General features: G+C 45.5%; 10 protein-coding genes across 10 annotated transcripts; 5 read left to right on the forward strand and 5 right to left on the reverse strand.

Moving 5' to 3' along the window:
• Positions 1 to 519: 519 nt before the first annotated feature.
• On the forward strand, positions 520 to 2,975 carry GGI43DRAFT_382292 (transcription factor domain-containing protein; the record flags this gene model as incomplete). Its single annotated transcript, XM_083203229.1, has 5 exons — positions 520 to 647; positions 723 to 1,493; positions 1,556 to 1,978; positions 2,042 to 2,450; positions 2,505 to 2,975. 5 exons carry the CDS (start codon positions 520 to 522, stop codon positions 2,973 to 2,975), a joined length of 2,202 nt encoding a protein of 733 aa, XP_083062062.1.
• GGI43DRAFT_329810 (uncharacterized protein) lies at positions 2,871 to 3,675 on the reverse strand. The gene has a single exon (XM_083201955.1). It carries the CDS (start codon positions 3,461 to 3,463, stop codon positions 3,083 to 3,085), a length of 381 nt encoding a protein of 126 aa, XP_083062063.1. The 5' UTR covers positions 3,464 to 3,675; the 3' UTR covers positions 2,871 to 3,082.
• Positions 3,676 to 3,726: 51 nt separating this feature from the next.
• Positions 3,727 to 6,155, reverse strand: GGI43DRAFT_329842 (uncharacterized protein). Its single transcript, XM_083201956.1, has 4 exons — positions 5,333 to 6,155; positions 4,942 to 5,273; positions 4,752 to 4,885; positions 3,727 to 4,686 (listed from the first exon to the last, which is right to left on the reverse strand). The coding sequence occupies exons 1-4, from the start codon at positions 5,982 to 5,984 to the stop codon at positions 3,990 to 3,992; spliced, it is 1,815 nt and encodes a 604-aa protein (XP_083062064.1). The 5' UTR covers positions 5,985 to 6,155; the 3' UTR covers positions 3,727 to 3,989.
• A 1,185-nt stretch (positions 6,156 to 7,340) lies between these two features.
• GGI43DRAFT_421895 (POT family-domain-containing protein) lies at positions 7,341 to 10,308 on the reverse strand (the record flags this gene model as incomplete). The annotated part of the gene is made up of 6 exons (XM_083208032.1): positions 7,341 to 7,350; positions 8,156 to 8,268; positions 8,343 to 9,501; positions 9,578 to 9,685; positions 9,756 to 10,072; positions 10,267 to 10,308. 6 exons carry the CDS (start codon positions 10,306 to 10,308, stop codon positions 7,341 to 7,343), a joined length of 1,749 nt encoding a protein of 582 aa, XP_083062065.1.
• Positions 10,309 to 14,439: 4,131 nt separating this feature from the next.
• Positions 14,440 to 15,849, forward strand: GGI43DRAFT_433147 (uncharacterized protein; the record flags this gene model as incomplete). Its single annotated transcript, XM_083209694.1, has 2 exons — positions 14,440 to 14,594; positions 14,667 to 15,849. The coding sequence occupies 2 exons, from the start codon at positions 14,440 to 14,442 to the stop codon at positions 15,367 to 15,369; spliced, it is 858 nt and encodes a 285-aa protein (XP_083062066.1). The 3' UTR covers positions 15,370 to 15,849.
• Positions 15,471 to 16,933, reverse strand: GGI43DRAFT_382296 (uncharacterized protein; the record flags this gene model as incomplete). Its single annotated transcript, XM_083203230.1, has 5 exons — positions 15,471 to 15,534; positions 15,603 to 15,723; positions 15,820 to 15,948; positions 16,016 to 16,510; positions 16,606 to 16,933. 5 exons carry the CDS (start codon positions 16,931 to 16,933, stop codon positions 15,471 to 15,473), a joined length of 1,137 nt encoding a protein of 378 aa, XP_083062067.1.
• A 2,074-nt stretch (positions 16,934 to 19,007) lies between these two features.
• On the forward strand, positions 19,008 to 20,701 carry GGI43DRAFT_433149 (uncharacterized protein; the record flags this gene model as incomplete). Its single annotated transcript, XM_083209695.1, has 3 exons — positions 19,008 to 19,423; positions 19,485 to 20,581; positions 20,631 to 20,701. 3 exons carry the CDS (start codon positions 19,008 to 19,010, stop codon positions 20,699 to 20,701), a joined length of 1,584 nt encoding a protein of 527 aa, XP_083062068.1.
• Positions 20,702 to 21,055: 354 nt separating this feature from the next.
• Positions 21,056 to 21,790, forward strand: GGI43DRAFT_400998 (Dehydroquinase). The gene has a single exon (XM_083205516.1). It carries the CDS (start codon positions 21,310 to 21,312, stop codon positions 21,769 to 21,771), a length of 462 nt encoding a protein of 153 aa, XP_083062069.1. The 5' UTR covers positions 21,056 to 21,309; the 3' UTR covers positions 21,772 to 21,790.
• GGI43DRAFT_401000 (xylose isomerase-like protein) lies at positions 21,791 to 23,232 on the reverse strand. The gene has a single exon (XM_083205517.1). The coding sequence runs from the start codon at positions 22,871 to 22,873 to the stop codon at positions 21,821 to 21,823; it is 1,053 nt and encodes a 350-aa protein (XP_083062070.1). The 5' UTR covers positions 22,874 to 23,232; the 3' UTR covers positions 21,791 to 21,820.
• Positions 23,233 to 23,319: 87 nt separating this feature from the next.
• On the forward strand, positions 23,320 to 24,656 carry GGI43DRAFT_401002 (uncharacterized protein). The gene is made up of 2 exons (XM_083205518.1): positions 23,320 to 23,815; positions 23,878 to 24,656. Exons 1-2 carry the CDS (start codon positions 23,602 to 23,604, stop codon positions 24,615 to 24,617), a joined length of 954 nt encoding a protein of 317 aa, XP_083062071.1. The 5' UTR covers positions 23,320 to 23,601; the 3' UTR covers positions 24,618 to 24,656.
• The last annotated feature ends 30 nt before the right edge of the window (positions 24,657 to 24,686 follow it).

Consider the following 24,686-nt stretch of genomic DNA (forward strand, 5'->3'; position numbering starts at 1 on the left):
CGGCGGCCCAACTTCATAAATCCGGTGACACGGGGAGCAGCCCATAAATCCGCCGAGGCAGAGGTCCCACCCCCCATTTCACCTTTATTTTAGGGGCTAATGCCATCAATACCCTGCCAAAGCGCGGGGAACTAATGCCGCCGGTTTAACATAATTGGCTTCTTCGAGTTTACAGGGCCTGTCTATATTTTAGTTGGCGCAAAGTTGCCTGGAAAACCGCAAGTTATGGCGCGTTGTAGACACATAGTCCACGCTAGACCGACAAACCTATCGCTTATGGCCAGACTTGTCTCCATTGTTGCATTTGTTTGGAGACTAAAAAAGTTCGATTTTACGAGGCGATTAGCCAGGTACGTAGTTTTGTATAAACTTACACAGTGCCGTTGAAATAGCTCCTCCAAACCACATTCCCGGCCCGCTCAATCTCTCGGCAGCAGTATCCAATGCATAGCCGTCCTTCTCCGAGTCCATGTCTCGGAAGTCAGTCCTTTTCGGATATCAAAACTGAGCAAAATTAATATGGAGGGGTACACGATATCCGTTGCCGATCAAGGCGCACAGCCGTCAACGCCTTCGCGGCAGACGAGTAGAGACCTCAGAGACTCGAAGCGGATGCGGGTGACACGCGCCTGCGATAGGTGTAAAAAGTGAGGCTCGTATATGCCCCCTTTTGCGTGTCTTAAGGCACCTCCACTGACTAACTTCTTCGCATTGCCATATAGGAGGAAGATTCGCTGTACTGGATTGCAGCCGTGTCGGCTGTGCATTGAGGCCAATACAAATTGCACATATGACGCCGCCTACACTCGGGGGAGACACGGCGCGGTGGTGCCTCGCAGAAGCAGTCGCGCCTCTCCGCCATCACAGCCGTCACAACACAGCAGCCAGCATGAGCGCCAGACATCAGACTCAGTGCGCTGGCATGCTGCTAACCAGCAAAGCCCCGTTCCATCTGGCCGACATCAGCAACTCAATGGCGAAGCTCCGGAGTCTTATCCAGCTCTCGGAGACCCCACACAGCCCGGGACTGAGCCGTTATCTCGGGCGTCTCCTGAGCCTGTGCAGACCGATCTTGAGGGCCACTATGTCGGCCCATCCTCCGGAGTCTCGTTTCTGCTCAGAATTCAAAAGAGGCTAGACCAATTTGTGTCATTTCCGCAAGGATCATCTATCTTCACTTTTGGCGACGTGCCACTGCCGTATCTTGATTCGCTGCAGAACGAGGCGCCGTACTTTGATCCGATGCTGTATATGATGCTGTCTAGAAGTGAGACTACGCGACTTGTTCAGAGATACTTCGACTTTGCTGTGCCCGTCGACAGATTTCTTCACCAGCAGACCATAGAGATGTGGCTTGAAGAGCTTTATGAGACCAAAGGGAAGATGCACAATAGAGAGGATGCATCCATCCGCAAAGCCGTCTTGTTTATGGTATTTGCTCTTGCTCAAGCGCATATGAGCCAGAGACCAACATCTGACGATGCCGATGTGAGGTATTATTATTTTATAAACCAATCTTGGACCAAGTCCTTGTTGATTTCTAACTCTTCTATAGTGTCCGCTACTTTCTTGCAGCACACCAGCTTTTATCGAGAGAGAAAGGGGTTATCCGTCTAGAGAGCATCCAGGCTCGGCTACTGCAATGCCTCTGGCTTTTATCCGAGTCACGAATAAACCATTGCTGGAACCTCTTTGGAACCGCTGCGCGCCTTGCATATGCTATTGGCTTACACCGAAAGCGTCATGCTGATCGTATCGACCGCATAGAGGTGGAATGCCGGAGAAGAACATTCTGGAGTGCCTATGCTTTAGACAACTACCTGAGCATGGCACTCGGAAGGCCGCGGACGTTTCATGATGATGATATTGACCAAGAGCTTCCGTCTTGCGTGGACGATCACCAGATTTACGCCGATCATATCAATCAAGACGGTACCCTCGGACAATCTGTAATGTTGGGGCCGGTGGCTTATGCCAAGTACGAAATCCATATCTTTTGAGCTCGAAGTCGTCAAAATCTGTAAACTAATCATTGTTATAGGATGTCTCGGATTTTGAGCATGATTCTTCGGAACGTCTACTCCATTCATGCAACCTCACGTAATGAAAAACGCGCATTTGCGACTATACATACCAAGGAACTTGTTGAGTGGCGAGAAGACGTCGCTCATTTTCTTGACCCTGTGACCCACATGCCTCTGATACCCATCTTTCAACGCCAGAAGAATGTTCTCAATCTTGCCTACTGGCATACTATGATCCTGACTCACCGGCCCTTCCTCCTACGCAACTTTGCAAACCTGCAGAATGGTAGCAGGCCAAGACGTGACGATCGCGAATTCGAATCACGCATCGAGCAAAGTGTCAACGAATGTCTGCAGGCGGCTACGAATATCACTAGAACGGTTAATGATATGTACCAAGGGGGGCAGCTTTTCCGAGCATATTGGGTATGCCACGCACAATATCGCATTGCAAAGGAGTGGCGCTAACTATTCACATAGTTCACATCATATTTCGCCTTTTCCGCTGCAGTCATCCTCTATGTTTACACAATTCAGAAAAGCAATGAGCTTGAGGAAGTATACAGCAGCTACCTCTCGGCCGCAACTTGTTGTCAAGACCAGCTCTCTAATCTCGCAGAAGATGGATCTTTAGTCGCGAGATACTGTCTGGTGTTAGAAGAGCTACGCCTCGAGGCCCTAAGGCAAACAAAGCAAGGCCGAAATTATGCACGATCGCCCACGCAGAAACAGATCGCCTCGTTACCGAATGATACGAATGGCACTGAAGCATTTGAGACTACTGGTGATGGGACGATTGGCGTGGCGGACCTCGGGGCTGGTATGACGGATATGGGTGGCATTGGCGACATATACGTGACACCTACCGACTCTCTCGCCGAAATGACTGGATGGGCTCAGTTTGATGCTATGGTCAGCGTTTCGATGGATGGATTTTCACTGAACATCTAATAGAAGCCACCTTCACCGTACTGTCACTTCATTTACCATATACATATGACTTGTTCGAATGAAGCAGTAATATTCCACTCTCAAATAACTTCCTAAGCCAGCGCCAATCATTTCTTTGACTTCACAACTACTTCCTTAATCCATTCGATCCTCCCATCTTCCGCAATCTCCGCAAACATAAAAGTATGAGCAGGGTGCCCCGTTCCATCTTGCAACGTCGTCTTTGATGCGTGCCGCTCCGCAAGCTGGTTCCCATCACGCAGGAATTGCACCGTTATGAGTTCGACAACAAGTTTCATTTCGCGCAGGCGGCGCATATGCGCTACAAATCCATCAAAGTCGTACTGCTCGTCTACAGCGTCAAATTGAAACGTAGGCGTGAAAATCTTCGCCAAGTCAGTTTCGGTTTCTTCTGGTTTCCCAGAAAAGAGGCTCCTGAGGGTAGCTTGATAGGTTTCTGCGCTGTCGGCAAAGGTGGCTCGAGTCATGATGGATAGAGTACCGGGTATTGAACGATATTGAGAAAATGTCTTTTAATTTCTTTGCTTGTCTTATGAAGTTATGAATAATAATGTATTTGGAGGAGAAATTCCCTGTCTTTTATGCGTGGCATAAATATCGCTGCCTGAAGTCTTCGTCACCAACTACGGCGTTAGTATATCTCCTCGCGGATGGATCTTAGGAAGATCAAGAAAATGCCATATTAGAATATTACTGCCTAAATCAGGCTACAAAAATATTGATCACATAATTCTTTCTCAAAATTGCCAATTGATCCATAATGATATCGCCAGGGCACTGAGATGGTTTCCTACCTAGATTTTGCTTGATTTTTGGCTTGTTGTGGGAGTTTTATTAGCCGCTAGTCTTCCTATAGCCCAAGTTACATGCCTGTAGGTGCAGCTATAACAACAGATCAACCGAATCTCAAACAAAACTCACAACTAGGCCACCAGTATGGCGAAAGATTAGTCTTGCTAAAATTATCAGCGTAGTTTGTGTTCAAGCCTTCATCTACATCGAAAATAAGATAATATTCGGCTCGCTAAAACAGTCATTCCACTCAGTTTTTCCAGACGCCCGAGCCTTTCTTAATATCGCTAAAGCCTTCAACGATCCTGAGCCTGAATAAGGATCGCCGATTCCCATGTGAAGATGTTCTTCAACAAGCATCCGCTCCTCTGCGGTGCCAGTCAATGCAGTCACTCCAGCCACCACTACCGGCCAGTAAATTGTATGCATTCGAACAGGTGAACCGATCGCCGCTTTTAGAGCATTAAAGAGTTGAGCCCGATATATCTGTTGAAGATCTGCACACGACTTTTTCAGGTGAACTTTTGATGTACAAGGTAGTGCGAGAGTAGCGTATAAGGCTATGGCGGCTTGAAAGATGTTTGACAATAGCAGAAATTCGTCGCGATTGGGAAATCCAGATGATTCAATCCAGTCAATTGCAGAAAAGCCGTGTATACGCTCCATAATATCGCATACAGTCACCTGAGTCGACGATAGAGAGTATATGGCTGAAGTTGTTGGTAGCCGCAACCGTAAACGGTTAATATATAGAATATCGAGAAATAGACCAGGCGGACAGAGAAAAGGCGGATATATGCTTATGCTGTAGAGATTGTAGAATTCTTTGGGGTCGATGTATGCTGCTTCAATAATCTGATTTTCTACTGAACTGGTTGTATTGACCACAACGCAAGCGCTAATAAAAAGTTCAGACTGGAGAAAGGATTTATAAGCTTAGAACTGGAAAAATCGAAGGCTTACATCAAAAAACTTAGTATGATAAACTTCAAATTACCTGGTCTCTGCATAGAAGCTGTAAGACCGCCTCTCTGCTGGAGAATGGATAGAAAGCCAGTAACATGGGCCCTCCAGTGAGGTGAGTTGAGTAAGAAAAGCTGGACAGAAAAGTAATTAGCCTATAGCTTGCATAAGCGCGCACAGAAAATCTTGCCTCGGAACTGGCTATCAAATGTATACTGCGAAAAACATTGGCCAAATGATATTCAGGATCATCTCGAATCTCATCATTCAGGGAAGTCAGAGCGAGGCCGACATGGCGAAAGAAAGATGTCCAAAGGTCACTTGCAGGGCCCGCATTACGGGGATTGATGCTAAGGCGATGAATTCGAGTAAGGGCTAGTATACGGTAGCCAAGTGATAGAGAAATAAGAGAGTGACGATTGGAAGGCACAAGCTGAGACATCCGATGTATGTCCAAGGGCGTGGAATAGATATTTGGGAAGAGTTGGTTGGAGTTAATGAGTGGAAATATTTGATGGTTATCTGCGCCAAAGTCAGCGGATGGTTAGTTCTAAGCGCTGCAGGGCACAATATTAGTGTACAATAATCTACTGCTTCCTCAAGTTCAAGCTCAAATGAATGTAGGCCCCGAGGTATAGAACAGATGCTCTGGTGCTGGGTTGATCTGTCCCACCGCCTATCTTGAGAAACAAGACTCGGGCTTGTAGCTCGAGCTTGAGGTATAATGATATCCGAAGATGATAGCCTTTGGCCGTTCTCGCCGGTATTTTCATTTTCGTTGTTGCCTTTGTCCTTGTCATAGATATCGTTCCCTCTGTTTTTATTTCTCAGTATGATCGAATTTGACTCAGATTCCTTTTCTGTGATATTATCATTAGATTTAGACATTACTCTGGATAATGTACTCGATTCAGATTCTACAAGACTCGGCTCGGAGGGAGGCGATAATAGCTGTTGCCCCGTCTGAAAGCGATACTTTTGAGATGTAGCAGGTGTCGATGCAACAGCAGCGGCTACCTTGATCCTTCGGGAGCGTGTAACAGTAATACTTCCTGGAGTGACCCAGGTGAGAGGTCGACGATCTTCATATCCAGGACACACTATACCAGACGAGCGGCAACAGTCGCAGATAGGGCGACAGCCATCGCAAATCAGGCCACGGCGGAGACACTCCCAGCACTGTTGCTGCTTGCTGCTATTAGCCATTTTTGGCGGCATCGTGATCGCGCGCATGTAGATATGACGTCGATTCTTTGTCGTTTTGTTGTATTTTGGTCAACCCATCCCCTTAGCCTATCCGTAGGCGTTATGTTGCTCCGTGAGGTTTAAAATCTTTGAGAATATCCCAATCTTCGCAATAGTTCGGTCTTTTCAGTTCGTTATAAAGGTTCGTACGCTAGGTTGGCAGCCTTGGTGATATTCTCTTTTGATCGGCGAGCAGCCAAGTACATGACCGGTTGAAAGAGAGGCGTATAGCCATATAAAATTCCCTGAGTCAGCTGGAATCTATACTGGGGGTCGGTCAGAGAGCTTAGATAGGTTTGCTAAGCGCAGGAATCCTCGTGGGCTCCATAGATCACTCGATGGCTCTCTTGCAGACAAGGAAGACAAGGAAGAGTATAGATAGTGAATTCTGCCTTAGTCTCACTGAAGTTGATGATAAACAGTCCCACTGTAACCAATGAGGCTGGATATTTTTCGCTTTTAAAAGGCATATGTCAAAGTAAGAACAAATACTGCCTTCAGCAGCGAATAGCCGTGCGGGGCTCTTGAATCCAGAAGCAGGCTCCATGTGCCATTCGTCGAGGCTGTTTGGTGGCGAAAGAGCGCGGTGATGCCAAACTAGGTAACTGCCGTGAGACATCTCGTGACTTGGGAAACACAACCACTCTGGTATTCTCTCTTTGAGTTAATTGATGATCTACTTTAAGCAGAGGCAGCTTAAGGAAGAAAATACGCGTAGCGATTCTGTCTGTCATGTAAGTCTGAGCTGAAGTATGTCGCCTCAACCCGCCGACCCGCTTATGCTTAATTTAGTAAACTTTTGACAGATAGACTTTCTTGGCTGTCAAATGCGGACCTCCGCCAAGTTTCCGCCCAGGTTCCGCCAAACCCCATATATAGAAACTCGAGAAATGGACACTGCAGTCACGATTTGCTAGAAAGCGTTAGCGTTAAGCCCAAACCTTGAAACCGATATCGCAGATATATTCAATCGATGCGAATCATCGACGTTTAGGAGAAGTAGAATAATAGGCATAGGGACAAGCCGGATTGAAAGTCAATAGGAAAGGAAAATGAAGTCAACGATTGCTTGAAGCCATATTAACTCTACCCTGTCATCCAAAAGAGAAAACATCACCACCTCATTTAAGAGTAGACTGAATAAAACTGTTGAATACATGTAAGACAATGATTGACGGAGTCGAGAAAACCCCGAGCGTAAATATGCAGATGGAGCTCGCTTCCCACCAAGGCCGAAGTCCGGCAGCTAAAGTGCAAAAGATGATGCTAAGACACATTTGGGCTATTCGAGCTCAAGCTAGAATTTCTATATTGAGAAGATGGCGAGAAATGGAGGGAGAATTATTATTCGCTTCTTTTCTTTTTCTCATTTACTCAATATGGTCACCTGGGCCGATGGCGAAGCAATTACACTACTTGGCTTTGCTATTGGTATAGCTACTGGAATAAGTACCCTACCAACAGTTGCATTACAAAGAAACTTTGCTCATGAATATTTTCCTTTCATTATTGCTGCCTAGGTCAAGAAAAGGAAAAATGGCGCTATAAGGCTATTTCATGCACTACTGGTCGTGATGCTGAGATCTGACTAGTGTCAAGCTAATACAGTGAGTGACTCATCGCCAACTGCATAAAGTCATCCGCGTTACAACGCGTCCCGAGAAGTGGCACCGGGTATGGTAGCAGCCTTCAGTCTAGCTTTAATAGTTTAAGTACCAGCTACATCAGGATCAAATCGCTTCATCGTCAGCCTTAAAATAAAACATTCCCGGCGACTCACTGCCCCATTCAGGGCGACCCGAAGCCGAACCCGATGCCGAGTCGGCTTCGGAGTCAGGCATGTCATAGGAGTGACTCTACAGCCAGCCGCACAAGTTCTTGAAATGACGGGTATCGATTGTTTTTATTTCTTTTAAGCCTCCCTTCCGAGATTTACTTCCGCTCACTAACTTAAACCTGCTTTCCTCGTCTTGCGATCCGCTGTTAACTCCAGCACTCATAAAACTACACCACTGCAGGCAAAAACATGTAAGGCTTGATACAATGTGGATCCCCAGCTGCTTCACCACTCCTAAAAGCTATAAGTCCTTTATGCCTTCTCTACATCTCTTACTACAGTCTCCTCCACTGGTTCCGAGTGTGCCAGCTGAGCCTGCGACTGTGTAGGTGTGTCCTGCTCCAGCATATAGACACTATCATCAAGTTTACGGTGTCTAATCCAGAAAATGGCTGTCTGGACAGCGAGTGCAATGGCTGGACCAGCCCAAACCCACTATATTAACCAGAGCAGTTAGCATTCTATTACGACGACACATGTTCAATTTGAGTAACGTCGCGTCAACTTACAATCAAATGCGGGTCGATGATGGCCGGAATCAGAACCTCGGCGAGTGCGCTCGACAGGGCGGTGGTGAATAGGAAGAGAGCAAAGACGACAGACTTGAGATGAGGTGGAGAGCGCGCATATGCCAGCTCATATGCCGTGACATTGCAGAAGAGTTCGGAAATGGCACCGAGACCAACATTGGGAATCTGCCACCAGATGTTGATGGGAGACACATTGTCGCATGTGCTGGCTTGGTAGCCGCAAGGACTCGTTTCATAAACCCTCCACTGGACGATGGCACCAATAGCACCTGAGATTGCTGCGAGCATGAAGCCGAACGTCATGCGGCGGATGGGACCAAACTTGATACCATATCTGGCCAAGAGAGGATATAAACCGTGCGAAAGGACTGGCGCGACGGCAATGATGACGAGAGGATTGAAATTACCGAGTAAATCGGTCGGTGCTCCATTGTTCGTCATGGCTGCGCCCTGGTTTGACAGTACAGCACCAACACCTCCGTCGTTGATATTATAGACGGGGAAATAGAGGAAGATAACACAGGCTTCCATGGTACGCTGCACGTCCATCACAGCTCGATCCGTCCATCCTACTTGAACCCCACGCTCTGATAGCTTGGATGGGGTGGCTGCTGACCAAAAATCCTTCTTCCAAACTTGGAAGTTGTTATATCGGAGGCTAGCCCAAATGATTTTGAAGAAGTTGACCAACTCAGATCCTTGAGGCCTCTTGATGATGATTCTCCTGTAGATACTCAGCAGGAGGATGGGCAACAGGAAATAGACGATACCCGGCAGAAGGAAAGACAGCCAGAAGCCAACATATTTTTCAGTGTATGTGGTTGCGATGGCGAAGAAGGCACCGATATTAACCGCGGCGTAGAAGATGATCAGCACTCTCTGGATTGTCGTCTCTGGATCAACGATGACCTTTTCGCCCGACTTGAGCGTCTTGATAATCTGTCGCTGATCTTTATATTGGTCGACAACGATAGGTGCGACGTTGGGTTTGAAGATACCAGCACCGATGGCCAATGTAAAAAAAGACACAACGAAGGGCGCGAGGCCTTTGCCGGCTTTGAGAAGAGACGGAGCAGCGCCGCCAATCATGATAACATGGGCAACAGCACCAATGGTAACACCGAGGATGATTGTCTTGCTAATGATTGACAGTCATATTAGCAACTTTTCTGCACCCGCAACTGGATTTTTTTCTCATTTCGATGTATACTTACAACCGTCCGAGATGTGCATCGGCGATATATGCACCCAGGATAGGGAAGACATAGGCCAAAAACGTGAACAAGGTGCTAAAAGCTGAGGCGAACTGAAGGCCTTGGTTCCTGGATGAGTGAAGAAACGGTTACTCTTTGAATTCTCGTTATAGCATGATGGCCATGATGCTTTACTTACAATGCGCCAGCATGGCCATTAGGGTCGTCCTTTGGGACGGCACCGCTTCCATTGCCGCCCTCAGGAAGAGGAAACTGCATATAATCGTTGAAAACCTGACTGGCGCCATAATAACTTGCGCGTTCGGCCACCTCGGCTGCACAGAGTACCCAAGAGATCCAAGGGATAGTACCAGCAACCCTTCGAAGGGTACCCTTTTCTTCCTCCGTTGGCTCTCTCCCATCAACATCTAAAGAGACCTTTTCTGTGTCATCATGAAGCTGATCAAGAGCGACGCCAACCTCTTCGCTTTCGATCGGGGCAGCGCCAGAGAGGATCTCCACAGTGCCATGCACATGCGTGGGACCGTCGGCAACGTGGTCTGCATCTGTGCTGGATATTCAGTAACGGTGGTACACTCATACAGAGCTTGGGCATTACGTACTCATCTTGGATGTTGTGATCCAGACGGCTCTTTTCAAAGCAACAAGAAGTTCAGCTGTGGACGGATTATGTCGAAGGCGTCCCTTACCTCACGACACTTGCAAGAAACGATCATTGCGACCCAGTCCATTCTTATTTATCACAGGGCAGACCAACGTATTACACAACCTTCCGACAGCAGATGCGAGCTATCCACCCCAGACCCGCCCGCAACAAAGTGCGTGTTCCAGGGTGGAACATTACATGTGCAACCTAGGGATCGATTTCCTATCATCTCTTTACGCTCGCAAAGGAATACGCTTCCAGCATTGGATGAGGTTGGCGAGTCAGGGGACCATATTCCGAAGCTAAACCATACCTGAGACAAAAGTTCCCAAGTAGTCCATTACTGCCGGGTCTATTACGATAAAGACTGGGAGGTGGTTATTTGGCCGTTATGTCTGCCAAGAGTGTCTCTTTTGCTGCTCAGCTGCATTTATTAATGGGTCCTTGGATTTGAGAAACAGCCTTCCCCCCTCCTCTATCTCACTTTTCAATGTTGGGACCTATTCATGCATCGTGGCTTTTACAACTTTAAAATAAACATATGCAATATTCCGAAAGATTCGAGATAACTACGACGCAGCATCCAGGGCAGAAAGCAAACCATGAGTGGTGGCGAAGAGCGAGGGGGTGAGAGAAAGAAGAAAGAGGACTAGAACGACCAGCATACCTCGTCCTGTCGCTTACCCACCTGGATAATCGCGCTACGTTTGCATACTAAGTATATGCATATGGAGAAGTATCATTTAGATACAGAAAGGAACAAATGATAAGGAAGCAACAACATTCTCGCCACTATTTCGACTGCGTCGTTACGGACGTTAGTCCAAGAGAAGGATACGAAATACAACGCGCTGGAGACCCTCCACACATTCTTAGTCTTATCCAGACATAACAACCCGGCAAACCGGCACCATAGAGCATCTGGCGCAATCGAGTGGTATGGTTGCGACAAACGCTGATTTGTCTGTTTTGACGACGCAGCGTCTTACCCCAGCTTTTGCCCTTGCTCAATTTACCCTTTGGGTATATTGAAAAGGGCCCCCTGGTATCCAAATGCAGCAGGTTGGCTCGGTTGCGTGATAGCATCTCTTGTTGAGGTGCGAGACCCTTTTAGCAGCACTTTGATTCCTGATAACAAGTGTGCCCGCGCCGGCTAACTGTCCACATGCGGATACAACAGCCGCTCTTATCGTCTACTGACTATTGACAGCGTCTGGCTCCTTTCAATTTCCCTCGCTTTACTTCTCTCTCTGAGTCTGAATTGCTCTGCTGATGACATCTAAATCGCTCTCTGTTTTTGCCACTACTAAATCGTCAAAATAAAGGGCGTCAACGACGAGAAGAATAACAAAAAATAGCTGCAGAAAAGAGCCAGATTGACTTTCGACCTGGCGCGAGCAGGGAACAAGACCCCGCAGTCACCCACCTGTTGCTAATTTACCTGCAGTACGGAGTGCCCCATAAGATACGACCTACAAGCAGAGGTATTACTGTATTAGCCATGCCTATCTTGAATTTCGCTCTCCACCAAGATGTATCCGACCCATTCCTCATTAGCGGCCGTATTTCTAGAAGAAATTGGGCTGATTCCGGCGATCATTGCACGACGACAACGTGAGTGGTGGGGGCTTTAAATCGATGGTCGACGGCCTAAATCCATCGCTCAATAATGGCGCAGATGAGACAACCCAAACCGTTCCGACTTGGGCACGTTATTTGTTGTATATGCGACGCAAGTGCTAGTGATATTCATAAGATCATTTTACAACATGGAAATCGAGTTGAACCTGCCATCGCTTAAAATCACTCACTTCTCGCTTAAGAAATATCGAGACGCCAAAGCTTTAGCCACAGACAGTGCTATACCTGAAGCGTATCCTGCAGTTACAGTAGCAAATGTAGTAAGTTTAGTAGCATCACACGTGCTTTGCGAATGTCGATATTGTCAGACTTACGGTTTGATATAATCGTCTGGTATGTAAAATTCCGACCAAAACGCTACATGATTAAACTAGACTTTAGCTCATCAGATGTACATCTCTGTTATGATATTGTATACGTCTTTGATTATTTTCACAAATATTTACGAGGCCCCTGCTGTGGCTTGAGACTACAACAATGTCTGCGTTTAGAAGCGGCCTTCGTTACTGTGTGGGTAGGGTAAGCTTCCATGGCGCTGGACTTGAAACCATGGTTGTTTTTGCTTCGCTTCTCACATTGGATCTCCATTTGATCTTAAAGCATTCTTCGTACAGAATACTTTTGGCACGTTTCTACACCATATATCAACCACAACTGAAATTCAGAAGTATATACGCAATATATGTTTTTTTTTTATTATGTATGCATTGATAAACATAGTATATGAATCTGCTGATTGCACATGAAATGCAAATTGGCAAAAAAAAAAAAAAAAAAAAAAAAAAAAAAAAAAAAAATCATCTTTTGGCAATCGGCGTGCTCATATTTCCAGCATCCTCAAAAGTTGTGCCCGTCCTATAACCAGAAGAATTTGATTTTAGTTTTCTGGCCAATCTTTTGACGTGAAATGGATCAGCGACCATACGACATCCTGCAGTTAACAACAGCAAATAAAAATTCGCATCAAGAACGCGAGTAGCAGCATCGATAGGCAAAATTAGCCCTATAAAAGAGCTCGTTATATGGGTAAGCGTTGTTTATGAAAGTGAGGGCACAAACTCTACACATGAACTACCACTGTTCAATAAAAGCAATATCGAATCAACTAAATGGCAAAAGAGACCCCTCTCAAGGGGGTTTTCAAAATCCTTCAGGTATTTCCATTGTCCAACTCTATTAGCAAAAGAGGGCAATAAAGGGTCGAAACTATAAAGCAAGGCAGCTTTCCCCTATAGTACATGTATACGGTTTATCCTCTCGACAGAATGGGCGGGTGGGTATACTTGGGATACTGTTCCATACATTCAACTATAAGCAGACTCGGAAGACTGTTGTTTTAAATCTGATAGTAACTACGCCCATATATCTGTACACCCCTGGAAAGGCCAGTCTACTGAAATAAGAATGGCTGAGGTACTCAAGTCAAATTTGCATTATCTAGTATTTATATCGTTGAAAAAGATTATGCAACAGGGGGAGAGAGCAACTTGAGACTGTATTAGCATTGAATAAGCTCGTTGTCTACCATGATACTACAATATGCGGATGTGTCAATAGAAAAGGCGTGTTAAGATTTAACGAAGTGATTTCTGTTTGCTCTTGCTTCAGCAGCTCTTCTTTTGATGCTCATTGTATGAATTAGAGAGAGCTGATTACTAAGATTTGGAGGCTCCAGCCGCGATGATCTGATACCAGGGAACGATGAATAATCTGCAGCTTCTGCTGCATGTGGGAATAGCTGCAGATACTTGAACGAGCGCACATCTTTGTAAATTTTGCCAGTGCAGCGGAGTAAATAGGCCAACCTCCTCATATTCAAAGCTACCAGCGTCATCGAAATATCAGGGTGAAGAACTCAGCTGCACCTTTAAACATCTTTTATCATGGCCAATTAGGATTCCGAATTCTTCTTAATACTACATACCTACACGTAAGAACGCAAATTGGCTACTTAGAATGAGTCCCGCCATTGCCCCGTACGTCCGAGTCTTCAGCTGGTCGCTACTTTTGTAGCTTGGCTTTATGTACATGTATTTGCCACCTGCTCCGTATATATAAAACAAACAAATTACATGTACCTAGCGTGCTTCTTTACTTTTCGGTGAACACTCTAAGAAGTCTACTCAGTTGCTTCCTTAGTAGCTAATCACTATATACATTTCGGGACATGAACTCTATGTTCATTTAACCACAGCAGAATGGAGGGGGGGTTCATGCTTTTCCTATAAATGCATTTAGTACGTAGGATTTGCTCTACAAAAAAAAAAAAAAAAAAAAAAAAGGGCCAGAGCTCACTGACATGGTGGCTGTACCATAGAGGCTGCAGTTGGGCCCGGAATCGTGCATGTTGTTGGTGCAACACAGTCTAGAGACAATCGACTAGCAGTGTTCAGGTGGCACTATTAAAGCGGTCAGTGCTGGGATTCACTTTTGCCTGAGATTTATTTATCTAACAATCATCAGCTACTTAGTTTCTTCCCCAGTTTCCTCTTTCACTTTTTGTCTCACTTCCACTACTTCGCCCGGTTTAGCAATAGCTTAGCTCTGCCCGGCCGCCGACTCTACAGTATCAGCAATGAAGGATATAAGTTCTCAGGCCGAAAGCACCACCAGCGTCGTGCGCTTGGCCTTCCAGCTCGCTCATAGAGATAAAATTGAAGTTTCCGAGGAATGGCACGCTGCAATGGATAATCTTAAGCAAGAGCCTGATCTAGGTTTTATCACCAAAGGGTAGTCAATCGATGACGAACTCGACGTCGTCCTTCTCATCTCCTGGGATTATGCTGCGAAACCATCCGCCAGCTTCCTGTCGGGAAATATCGATCACATCTTTTTGCCGCTTCAAGATTTTCTCACAAAGAAGCCCCGATTAATGTATAACATTTGTAGCGTTAGTCGACGACAGGGCGTTCAAACGTTCGTATCAGACCGGTCAGGTTTCGAAGTCATGAATGAAATCATGATAGCGCGAGGGCCAGCTAATGCAATCGAGTCAGTGATGAAGAAGATTTTAAAAGATGCCAGCCATTACTTGGACGCGCTAGATGTTGGAATGGATTTTTACGATGTACATTTTTCCGAGCAAACTTTGCTTGGTAAATGTCTCTATCGTGTGAGCGGCGAGTATGCTAGGGACGATATAGGTGGTGAGGAGCACAGTGAGGAGCACACCGACTGGGCTAGCTTTGCACTTTTGCTTCAATGGTTCAGCCCCTCAAGGCGAGCTGAGTTCCAAGACCCTAATATTCCTGACCGTGCGATACCACCTGTCTTTCAGGAATTTTATGGCAGCAACTGGTGGCAACAAAAGGTGATGAAACCACTTGAGGAAGCGGGTGCCACTATTTCATCATGGACATATCACAAGGGACAACTTTCTCGTGGCCGGAAGGGAAGGCTAGTGATAAGCAAGTTCAAGCATTGGCTGGAGTATGGGTACATGGATGATGATTCACTTGCCCAATTTGAGAGACAATTGGCAGAAAAGGATCAGCAATCAGATTAGTGTAAAGAGGTGCACTTCAACAGTTAATTGCATGTTGTTAGTCATATCCTAGCAGGCGTTCCTTCAAGATTCGATAACCAGAGAGCTACTGTCGTGGACCATCATTGGTTGCGATCTATCCTTTTCGCTATCCCGTCCCCAGACCAATCGAAATTATCCAGGTATCTAGAACAATATGGTGTCAGTCCTCTCGTCATTTACATTAAATAAATCTTTGTGCTAGAAAGACTTACGCCATCATGGCGAAATAAGCGTACGTCTCAGCAGTTCCGGTAGCCATCGCTGGTCCACAATTTTGAGCAAACTCGCTGCCGAGGTGGCTACGTGCCAATCTAGAGCATCGTGCGTAGCCATCTGGTTTTAACACACTATATTAGCTGCATTCTCTTCAATAGCTGCATGGATTTTGACCTTAAATCTCTCAAAGACGTTATAAAGGCAAAAACTTACAAGTCGCTAAAGGCGTATAACGGATTCCCGGCTGCTTTTTGGAAGTGGTAGTGAGTTGAATCTTTCCTACCGCGTTTGTGAACGCCCAAACCTGCTCCCCGTCTGCTGAAACGGCCTGTTCATCTATAACTTTATGACAAAACATTGTTAGCTGGTGATGCGCAAGCAGTGATCCTGTAAAGATTTGGGGATTTACGTCGCTTCACTTCCAATGCTGTGACTTCAGATCCGTACCAATGTACGAGCTCCTGAAACATGATACGAGAGGGTCCATAATTCCCGAAATGATCCAGGTGTGTTTTACCCTCCACTACGCTATTCCTTCCATCTACCGGTGATTCGGAGCTAGTGACTTTGTCTGAGAAAAAGAAGTCGCAAAATGTGATAATGTCGTATTTAACTTGGGTACTAGCAAAAACATTAGGACGGCAGATGTCTACCCCCCTAGGGTCACCGTTGGTAATGAACCTCTGTTTGTGTACCCAAGCTCCAGCAGCTACTTCGAATATATTGGATCTGGATATATATAGTGGTCTCGTCGGGGTAATATATGGATTGTTCATTTCTTTAGTATACCACCTCCATGATGTATCGCCGCACATCCACAGCGCCTTATCATGGAGGCCCGAGAAGCCGCTCGTCGGATATTTGACGTTATCATATAGAGCTTTATTCATCCTTTCATAAACACCTGGCATATACATAAGTTATTCGGGTACTTGGCGCGTTGTACTTTGACTCCTAAGTGACGCAAGAAGGGGGGGGATAAAATTATATATGGCTTACCCGAAACCTTTTTAAAGTATTTGTCTTCTAAATCAGTTCCTCCATCGCCTGGTTTGAAGCCAAACATGTTTTCAAAGGCTCTGGCAATGCGGCCCCATTCAATTTGATCCTGAAGGTGGCTAGGGCGAGGCTGCTGAACAAATTGAATGTCTCTTAGTGCTTTAGCAGCCATCACTGCAACATCATTATAGGCCTTCTGTAGGGCCGATCGGTGCGGAGTACAAGACGCGTCTATATCCCAAATATCAAGATTAGGTTGCGCATTATTCAGACCAATGGTTAGGTCGATGCCTAAAAGCAGCGCAACGAGAATGGATAGGAGGAGCATTGCAGGGGTAATGAAATCAGGGTTGCAAATCTGAGGGCACGATTGTAGAAGTCCAATAGTAAAAGAAGTGGTAGATAGGACTTATAATCTAATCAGAAACAACAATTATATACCTAGTTTGTATAACCTTCATTTCAATTACTGGTCATGTTACAGGACTACCTCCGACAATAGAGATAGACCGCCATCATGGCACAGCCGGAGAGCTCTGACCTCCCAGCAAACATGAATCTGACGATGTGTGCATTTTCGCTTTATCCATTTGGTAACACCTATATTATTCATGACTCTTGGCGATATTTGTAATTCCAATTTGCTTCTTATTCTGTTCAGGAGAAATAACAAACGATGCAACCTGCCGTCTTAGTGGAGCTCCTCTCATCACCGCTTAAGCATTAGCCGCCTATTTCCAAGTCGTCGAAGGATTATGGTCTCTCGGAGACACCGGTTACAGTAATAAATTCGCCACCCAATTGGACATAGCTCTATCAGACGACTGTTTCAAAAGCAAACATTATAACATTGACAACCAAACAACAAGTCCTTAGTAGACTCCAGCTGATACTCGCCAAAAATAGAATCAGCAAAATGGTCAAGCAGGATGGCTCCGTACTCGCAGAAAACTGGTTTGTTTTCAGGAGCTTCCATAGTAATATTGATATATTTGCATTCCCAATCACACAGTTCCTCCATTTTCACATTACTGTCTCTCCCCAATAATATATTCGCCATCTGTGCCAAGAGTAACAACAATATCACATTCTACCAAATTGCCTTGCAATCAAGACCACAGTACTATGCCCAAGCCCAGATGATTGCAATAAGGAAACTATGCTTCTTTGTTCCTTCTTGCTTGGCTTTGGTCTCTACCTATGTCAGAGATGACAGGTCAACACCTTCACTCCCTTACTATGGCCTACCTATATCGCTAATCCACACGGATTCAATCGACACATCTGTTACTTCATCTTCTTCTCTGGTCATTATTTCTTCTGTATTGACCGTTAAGGTTTCTTTCGGTTCTCATAGCTCTACACACGCACCCACAGTCCACCAGAGCCAAGATAGGAGTATATCGATAACTACCACTCACGTTACGGAGACATTTGGAGAATACAAGGCGACGGGAGAAACTTCTACAAGATCTATTAACCGCAAATCGACTCCCCGTACAGTTCACCATTCACTCACTTCGGCTACACAGTCGCCTCGTAGCTCGGGGAGAGTCCCAAGCAGCGCAGGCTCCATGCTGTCTGAGAAGACATCCGTTATTTCTCAGTCCCGTTTAAGTACAGCCTCTCGCCCAAATGCTTTGAAATCATCTGCATCATCATTTTCGCCAGCAAAACCTTCTGCGGATCATAAAAAAAACCCCACAAAGCGCCCAAGTCAGCCAAAGGTTACCAGTGGCGGCAGCTGGACTGGGCCTACGACCACACTGGTGAAGCATTCTACGAAGCGAACGGAAATGGCTATAAGCCTTACACACATGATACGCACAAGTGTAAAAGCGAAACCATCTACTTACATGAGGACTTCTCAACCAATACGAACATCAATAGCCACGAGAAAGCCAGCAAAGCATCTGACAAGTTCCCTGCCTAGGCAGAAAACCAGGGCTGGTTCTTCCGTGCCCAGCGGTTTTTTGATTATAAAACCTTCGACTTCCGGTCCTCTTAAGGTCATATCAGCGACTTCTAGCCCTTCTAGACGGAAATCGTCAATGCCTAACAGTCAAAATTTTCCAGCCACTGACACAAACCCAAAAAACCAGCCAAGTTCCGTTAGAAGAGACACCAGCTCCAGTACAACCAAAAATATTAGCGCGACAGTTACCGGAAATAGTCTCATTTTTACACTGGGTCATACCACTGGACAAGATACCACTTCATCAGCTCGTCAAAAATCCCATTCAGCGGCATCCCAAAACAGTATCAGTTCGGCGACAACCAAGCAGCCAGTCGGCTTGATCCCTACTAGAAGCACAGCTTTACCAGCTCCCACCAAAAAGTATACTAGCACAATGACAGCCAGTACAGGCCAGTTTGCAAGCATCCCCCGTTCTACGGCAACAATGGCTACAAGAAGGCCAATAGAAACAATAGTTACTGGCTCTAAGGGCATCGTAGCAACCTATATAGCTACTCAAGATCCCAAGTACACTACCAACAGAAGAACATCCACGACAACTGACGATCATGGACATGATATTATCATCTTCCCTGGAGGCTGGAGATGGATTCCAATCGGTCTTCCACCTTTGAGGCTACCACCTCCCCCGAAATCCAATCCAGATCCCGATCCAACCGACGATCATGGTCACGACGACGATGGTCATAGTGACGATGGCCATAGTGACGATGGCCACAGCGATGATGGTCACACCAGCCACAGTAAATCAACTACTAGTAGCGCGCGTTGCACCACAACAGAGCCTCCTAAATGCACCAAGACCGTTTCATTCATCTCCAGCGGTACTGGATTCAGAAGGTAAGTATCCACTACTGCAGAGATAGTATATATCAGTCCAGGAAGGCTAATAATGGCGTAGTACCATTTTCGGAACTTGTTCACCTGTTAGTGGCTGCGTTTCCGGAGAGCAAAGTACTACGACGACTACTATAGCAACTACGCTTCCAGTTATCTGGATTAATGAGTCACTCGATGGTGACATATTCTCACCTGCAGATGATATTGACCATGACACAATACAGTACTTTAACGACGTTTTCGAAAAACAAGGCATCTCAATTCACAATGTGAATCCTCAAGCAAGCTCTAGCGGACATACGACAGGAATTTCTGTTTCATGTCTCGACTCTATCTATCCCACGTTCTGCAAAGAAGTAGAGGCAGATTTGAGCAAAAAATTGACCAAGTCATTTACAGGCCTTGAGAGTCTAACTGGTTCTAGGATCGCCCGCTCTGGTATGATGAGCCGGAGAATCTTGATGAAGAGAAATACTTGCGATAATTGGACTTTGCAGCTCAGTTGGAGTGCCTCAAATGGCGAATGCGACAAATCATGCAGTGAATCCTTTGGGATCATTGGCGAACAGTGCATCAAGGATAAGAGCAGCAATAAAGCGTCTCTTGACATTGGATGTGGGACCTATCATCTTGAAGTCAAAGCTTCTAAAACTGCTACTGCTAAATCGGTCTCATCTGCATTAACCAAGACATCTCAAAAAAAGCCAAGCAGCTTATCTAGCCGAACGAAGGTCTCATCAAAATCTACATCCACTTCAACGAGAGCCAGTTCTGTTACGGCAACTACTGATGCAACCAAATCAGTTTCTCCTTCTCCTAATCCCACTGACAGCTCATACATGCCGCTAGTAGTAAACTCGGCCGTGTGTGAGGATGAGGCCAACTTACCCGGCCACGCACCCATCAATGAAGAACACCAGAGCCAATTAGCCAGCTTCGCCTGCCTCGGTCTGAATTTGGTGCATCATATTAGCTCTATGGACTCTCATAGTGAGCCAATAACATATAGCGCAAATCCTGATGGAACGAATTACTTCTATTCTATCTCTTGGATTGATGGCTGCGAAACGGCGGTCGAAAGCCAAGATCCTTCTCTTCCATTGGGAAGCAGCCTCAGCCCGCTCTGCTCGAACGTGCTTACTTGGGCATATGACTGGTGTAAGTTTCTCATCGCTCGTATCAATTGAACCAGACTAATTTGTTCCAGGTGATAATGGTGGCGTGGGCGGATACATAGATGTTGGCTGCCTTCGATACCAGTTCATTGGAGGAAAATAAAACAATTCCCTGTACTCCACGTTGCGCATATCTTTGGCTAAGCTCTTCACATTATTTATCAGATTTCCATTTTCAACAAATGTTCACTTCAGCTCATGATTCAGTATCCCAGTAGTTGCTTCAAAAGCTTGTTGATCTTTTAGACACATTTCTATATATTCTTGCAAATTGACAATTTCTTTATTAATAGATACGAAGTGGTGAAATGCGGCTATTTTGAACATATAATACCTAGAAGCCTACATGAATATTCACGTAGTGGGGAAGCATCATAATTAGTTCAGCGGTCCTACGGCGGAATGGCTTTTCTCAGCATTTTCAAGTAGTAGCTGGGTAAATCGGTACAAAAGTGCGGCAAATATGGATGGTTATTGAGAATTAACTTTGGTACACGCTGTAACAAGAAGGTTTCGGTCTTTCGCCTTTACTTATGCCAAACGCGCACAGAGGATAAACCTTTATCCCCCAGCGATCAGACGCCTCTCGGCTCATTTACTCATATAACCGTAGAATAAGTTACCCGATACTATCAGCAAGAATCTAATATTTGTTATAATTCATCTTATCGACAACACCTTAATTCAGTCATCAGCAAAGCTATTTTTACCATGGCGCAGCGCATTCTTCTTATCAATGGCCCAAACCTCAATCTGCTTGGAACTAGAGAACCTCATATCTATGGCTCAACAACTCTAAATGATGTTATCGATCAAGCCAAAGCGCAGGCAGATCAGCTATCTATACAAATAGAAGCCTTTCAGTCCAACCATGAAGGAGCCATTGTAGATAAGATTCAGGCAGCACGTGGAGAAATTGATGGCATCGTCATCAACCCTGGAGCCTTTACGCACACGAGCGTGGCGATCCGAGACGCCCTGCTTGGCGTAGGAATACCATTCATAGAACTTCACGTTTCAAATGTACATGCACGAGAACCATGGAGGAAGCATAGTTACTTGAGCGACAAAGCTCAGGCAGTCATTTGCGGGTTAGGAGTGTTTGGATATACAGCAGCAATTGAGTTTGCAGCGAAGCATATGAAGGTCAATACCGGAGCATCCAAATTGTAAAATAGAATTTTTTTTTTATTCTTTGATATAAAACTATGAAAGTTTGGATTCACAATAGAGCTTGAGCCTTGTGTTCTTCGATTGATCGATCAAGTCCTAGGTCGCGTTTCATCCGTCTCCATGACTGTGACGCCCTGCTTGCCATCATCTCTGGTACTCCATCATCATTATCTAATAAGAATCTATTAAATACTTCGAAGCTCAGCCAGCCTTGATATCCGATTTCACGGACGATAACGTCTAAGATTCGTTTGACAGGTAGATATCCTCCATGATGATTCTCTCCGTAAAATAGCCTTGCATTCCGAGACCAGCTCATGCGAGGTGGCTGTTCTTTATTATAGAATGGATGACTGCTATCAAGCGGTTGGGCTAGTTTTTCTGCGTCTGCCATCTGGACGAGGAATAGCTTTTGTGGGTCGACGTAGGCAGCCATATTGTGCAAAGAAGCCTCAATCGCTTCTTCGCAGTTCTCGGTTCGGCCGGACGATAGATATGGGTCTGCGTAAATTCGACCGGCAATATTAAATGTGTCAAGGCATAGGCCAAAATTGGATCTGTTGACTCTTTGCACAACATTCCAACTGGCTTCCCATGTGTCCACTCGTGTGCCCCAACACAAAGCCTCATAGGCGTATCTGATGGTTGGGGTGGCTTTAAGGCCAATCTCAGCAATTTCAACCATATCTTGGACAATAGTGTCCATATCTGACGAGACTTCTGAAGGAGAGAGGAAGCTACTTGGTAGTAGGATCAAGTCAGTTTCAAGAATGTGTGCCAGATGTACCCAAAGCTTCGCCTCCTTCAATCTTTGCTGATGTGCTTCTCTATCTACGAGGCCCTCATAATGCATAAAGGGCTGCAGACATAGTATTGTGAGATCGCGGTCATCACAAAGTTGGCGGATCATAGCCGCAGCGGCAAGCTGATTGCTCGGCTTGTTACCTCCTGGCATTGATTTTGTCAAGTCCACAAGATCCTCGAAAAATAGCTCAATGGCTTGGAATCCATATTTCTTCGCCATGTCAAGCTTATGTTCAAGGGAGTGGCCCGCAGAACACCGTCCGAGGGATACGGTGCAAATGCTTGGTTTATACGACATCTTGATAATTAAAATACAAAATGAGGGAGTGAGGTGAAGAATAAGAATATTTGATTATTCAAGTTGTGCCATAGATCAGTGACTTGTTTTGCTATATATTTTTTACAATTTTCTACTCTAGGGAGATAGCAAAGCTATCTTATACACAAAATATTCTTTCTCACAAATCATACTATAACTCTTCTATATAAAGATGAAATATGAGAATATAAGAAATTAGTTCTATCGACGATTGTCGGATAAAGATTGAAGCATTCTTAGATATAGGGGGTAAATTCGAGCTTGCAAGTGGCTGCATCACTTACGCCACTTAATCGCGAAGCGCGAGGTGTGAATCTCTGTAGAATCGTCATTATTACAGAACTTACATGTATTTTAGCATGTAGTTGAATAAGCTGCGGGCGTGTTGTTTTAGCTTTTAGGCAGCAAACATTCGGGCGATCATGTTTCAGGGTAAAGCTTTAGCCGGATGGCGAACCTACCCGCTGAATGACCCCCACGATTTAGTATTCGGTGCAAAGGGAAGAAAGCCGGGTATTCGGTATTCTTCAATGCGGTAACTGTTGCGAGTGATCTATACAGCGCGGATGACCTTGTCACGAATAGGGTGTTTCTTAAAAGCGATATGTGATTCTTATCACCGATATTATAATGGTCCATCCCAATCTCTTCTACCTAGTATCTGAGACTTCGCATCGTTAACCTCACCCAACTTTCCAGCAAACATCATGTCACTATCAGCCCAAGACGTTATTAACGAAACCGAACGTGCCGGTCTTGACAAGCACGGTTATCTCTTTGGGAAGAAGCTCACACATTCGTTATCTCCCTTTCTTCACCAGGTCATCTACGACCATCTTAACCTTCACTGGAGCCAACTTCGTCTTGATTCAGCAGACCTACAGCTTTTCTTGGAACTGGTACAGCACCCATCATGTTACGGTAAGTAATTCTCAATTCCTTCTTATAGCCATTTTTTGTCTAATCGTGGATGTCTCCTTCAGGTGCATCTGTTACCATGCCCAACAAAGTGGCAATTATTCCTTATCTCGATGAAATGACAGACGAGTGCCGCGATGTAGGAGCTTGCAACACCGTCTTCTTCAAAAACCGCGATGGCCGACGGATTCTATGCGGTACCAACACAGATGTCATCGGCATCCGTGATTCATTTTTCTACAACGTCAAAGATCCGGCTTTGACGTACCATGATCGGCCGGCCCTCGTCGTTGGCGGAGGAGGCGCCGCACGCAGTGCCATCTACGCTCTAAGAAAGTGGATGAACGTCAAGGAAATATATCTTGTAAACCGGGACGCTTCTGAAGTCGAAGCTGTTATCCGAGACTGCGCATCGCGGGGCTATGGCCAAGACCTGTTGCACATTTCCACTGTTGACCAGGCGAGAAATGTCGCCGGACCTGGTGCTATTGTTGCCTGTGTGCCAGATTTCATACCACAGACAACAGAGGAGAAGCTAGCAAGGGAGATCACTGAGATTTTGCTAGATAAGGAACACAAAGGCGCCATGCTTGAAATGTGCTACAACCCCACGCCGTTCACTGCGCTGGGTATGCTTGCAGAGAAGAAAGGATGGGATGTAATCTTGGGAACAGAAGCGTTAATATGGCAGGGACTGGAACAAGACACATATTGGACAGGGAACACGATTGAAGGCCTGCCAGCTGAGAAAGTCAAGGCCGCGATTGCGGAAAGTGTAGCACAGAGATCTCAATCTAAATTGTAATCAATATATACATCAAAATATAACAAAATTCTTCAGCGATTATTTTTTCATAGTAGAAAAGCAGTAGTT

The sequence above is a fragment of the Trichoderma evansii genome, assembly GCF_050947405.1.
Source record: "Trichoderma evansii strain SZMC 28006 chromosome Unknown GGI43scaffold_6, whole genome shotgun sequence".
Classification (NCBI taxonomy): domain Eukaryota; kingdom Fungi; phylum Ascomycota; class Sordariomycetes; order Hypocreales; family Hypocreaceae; genus Trichoderma; species Trichoderma evansii.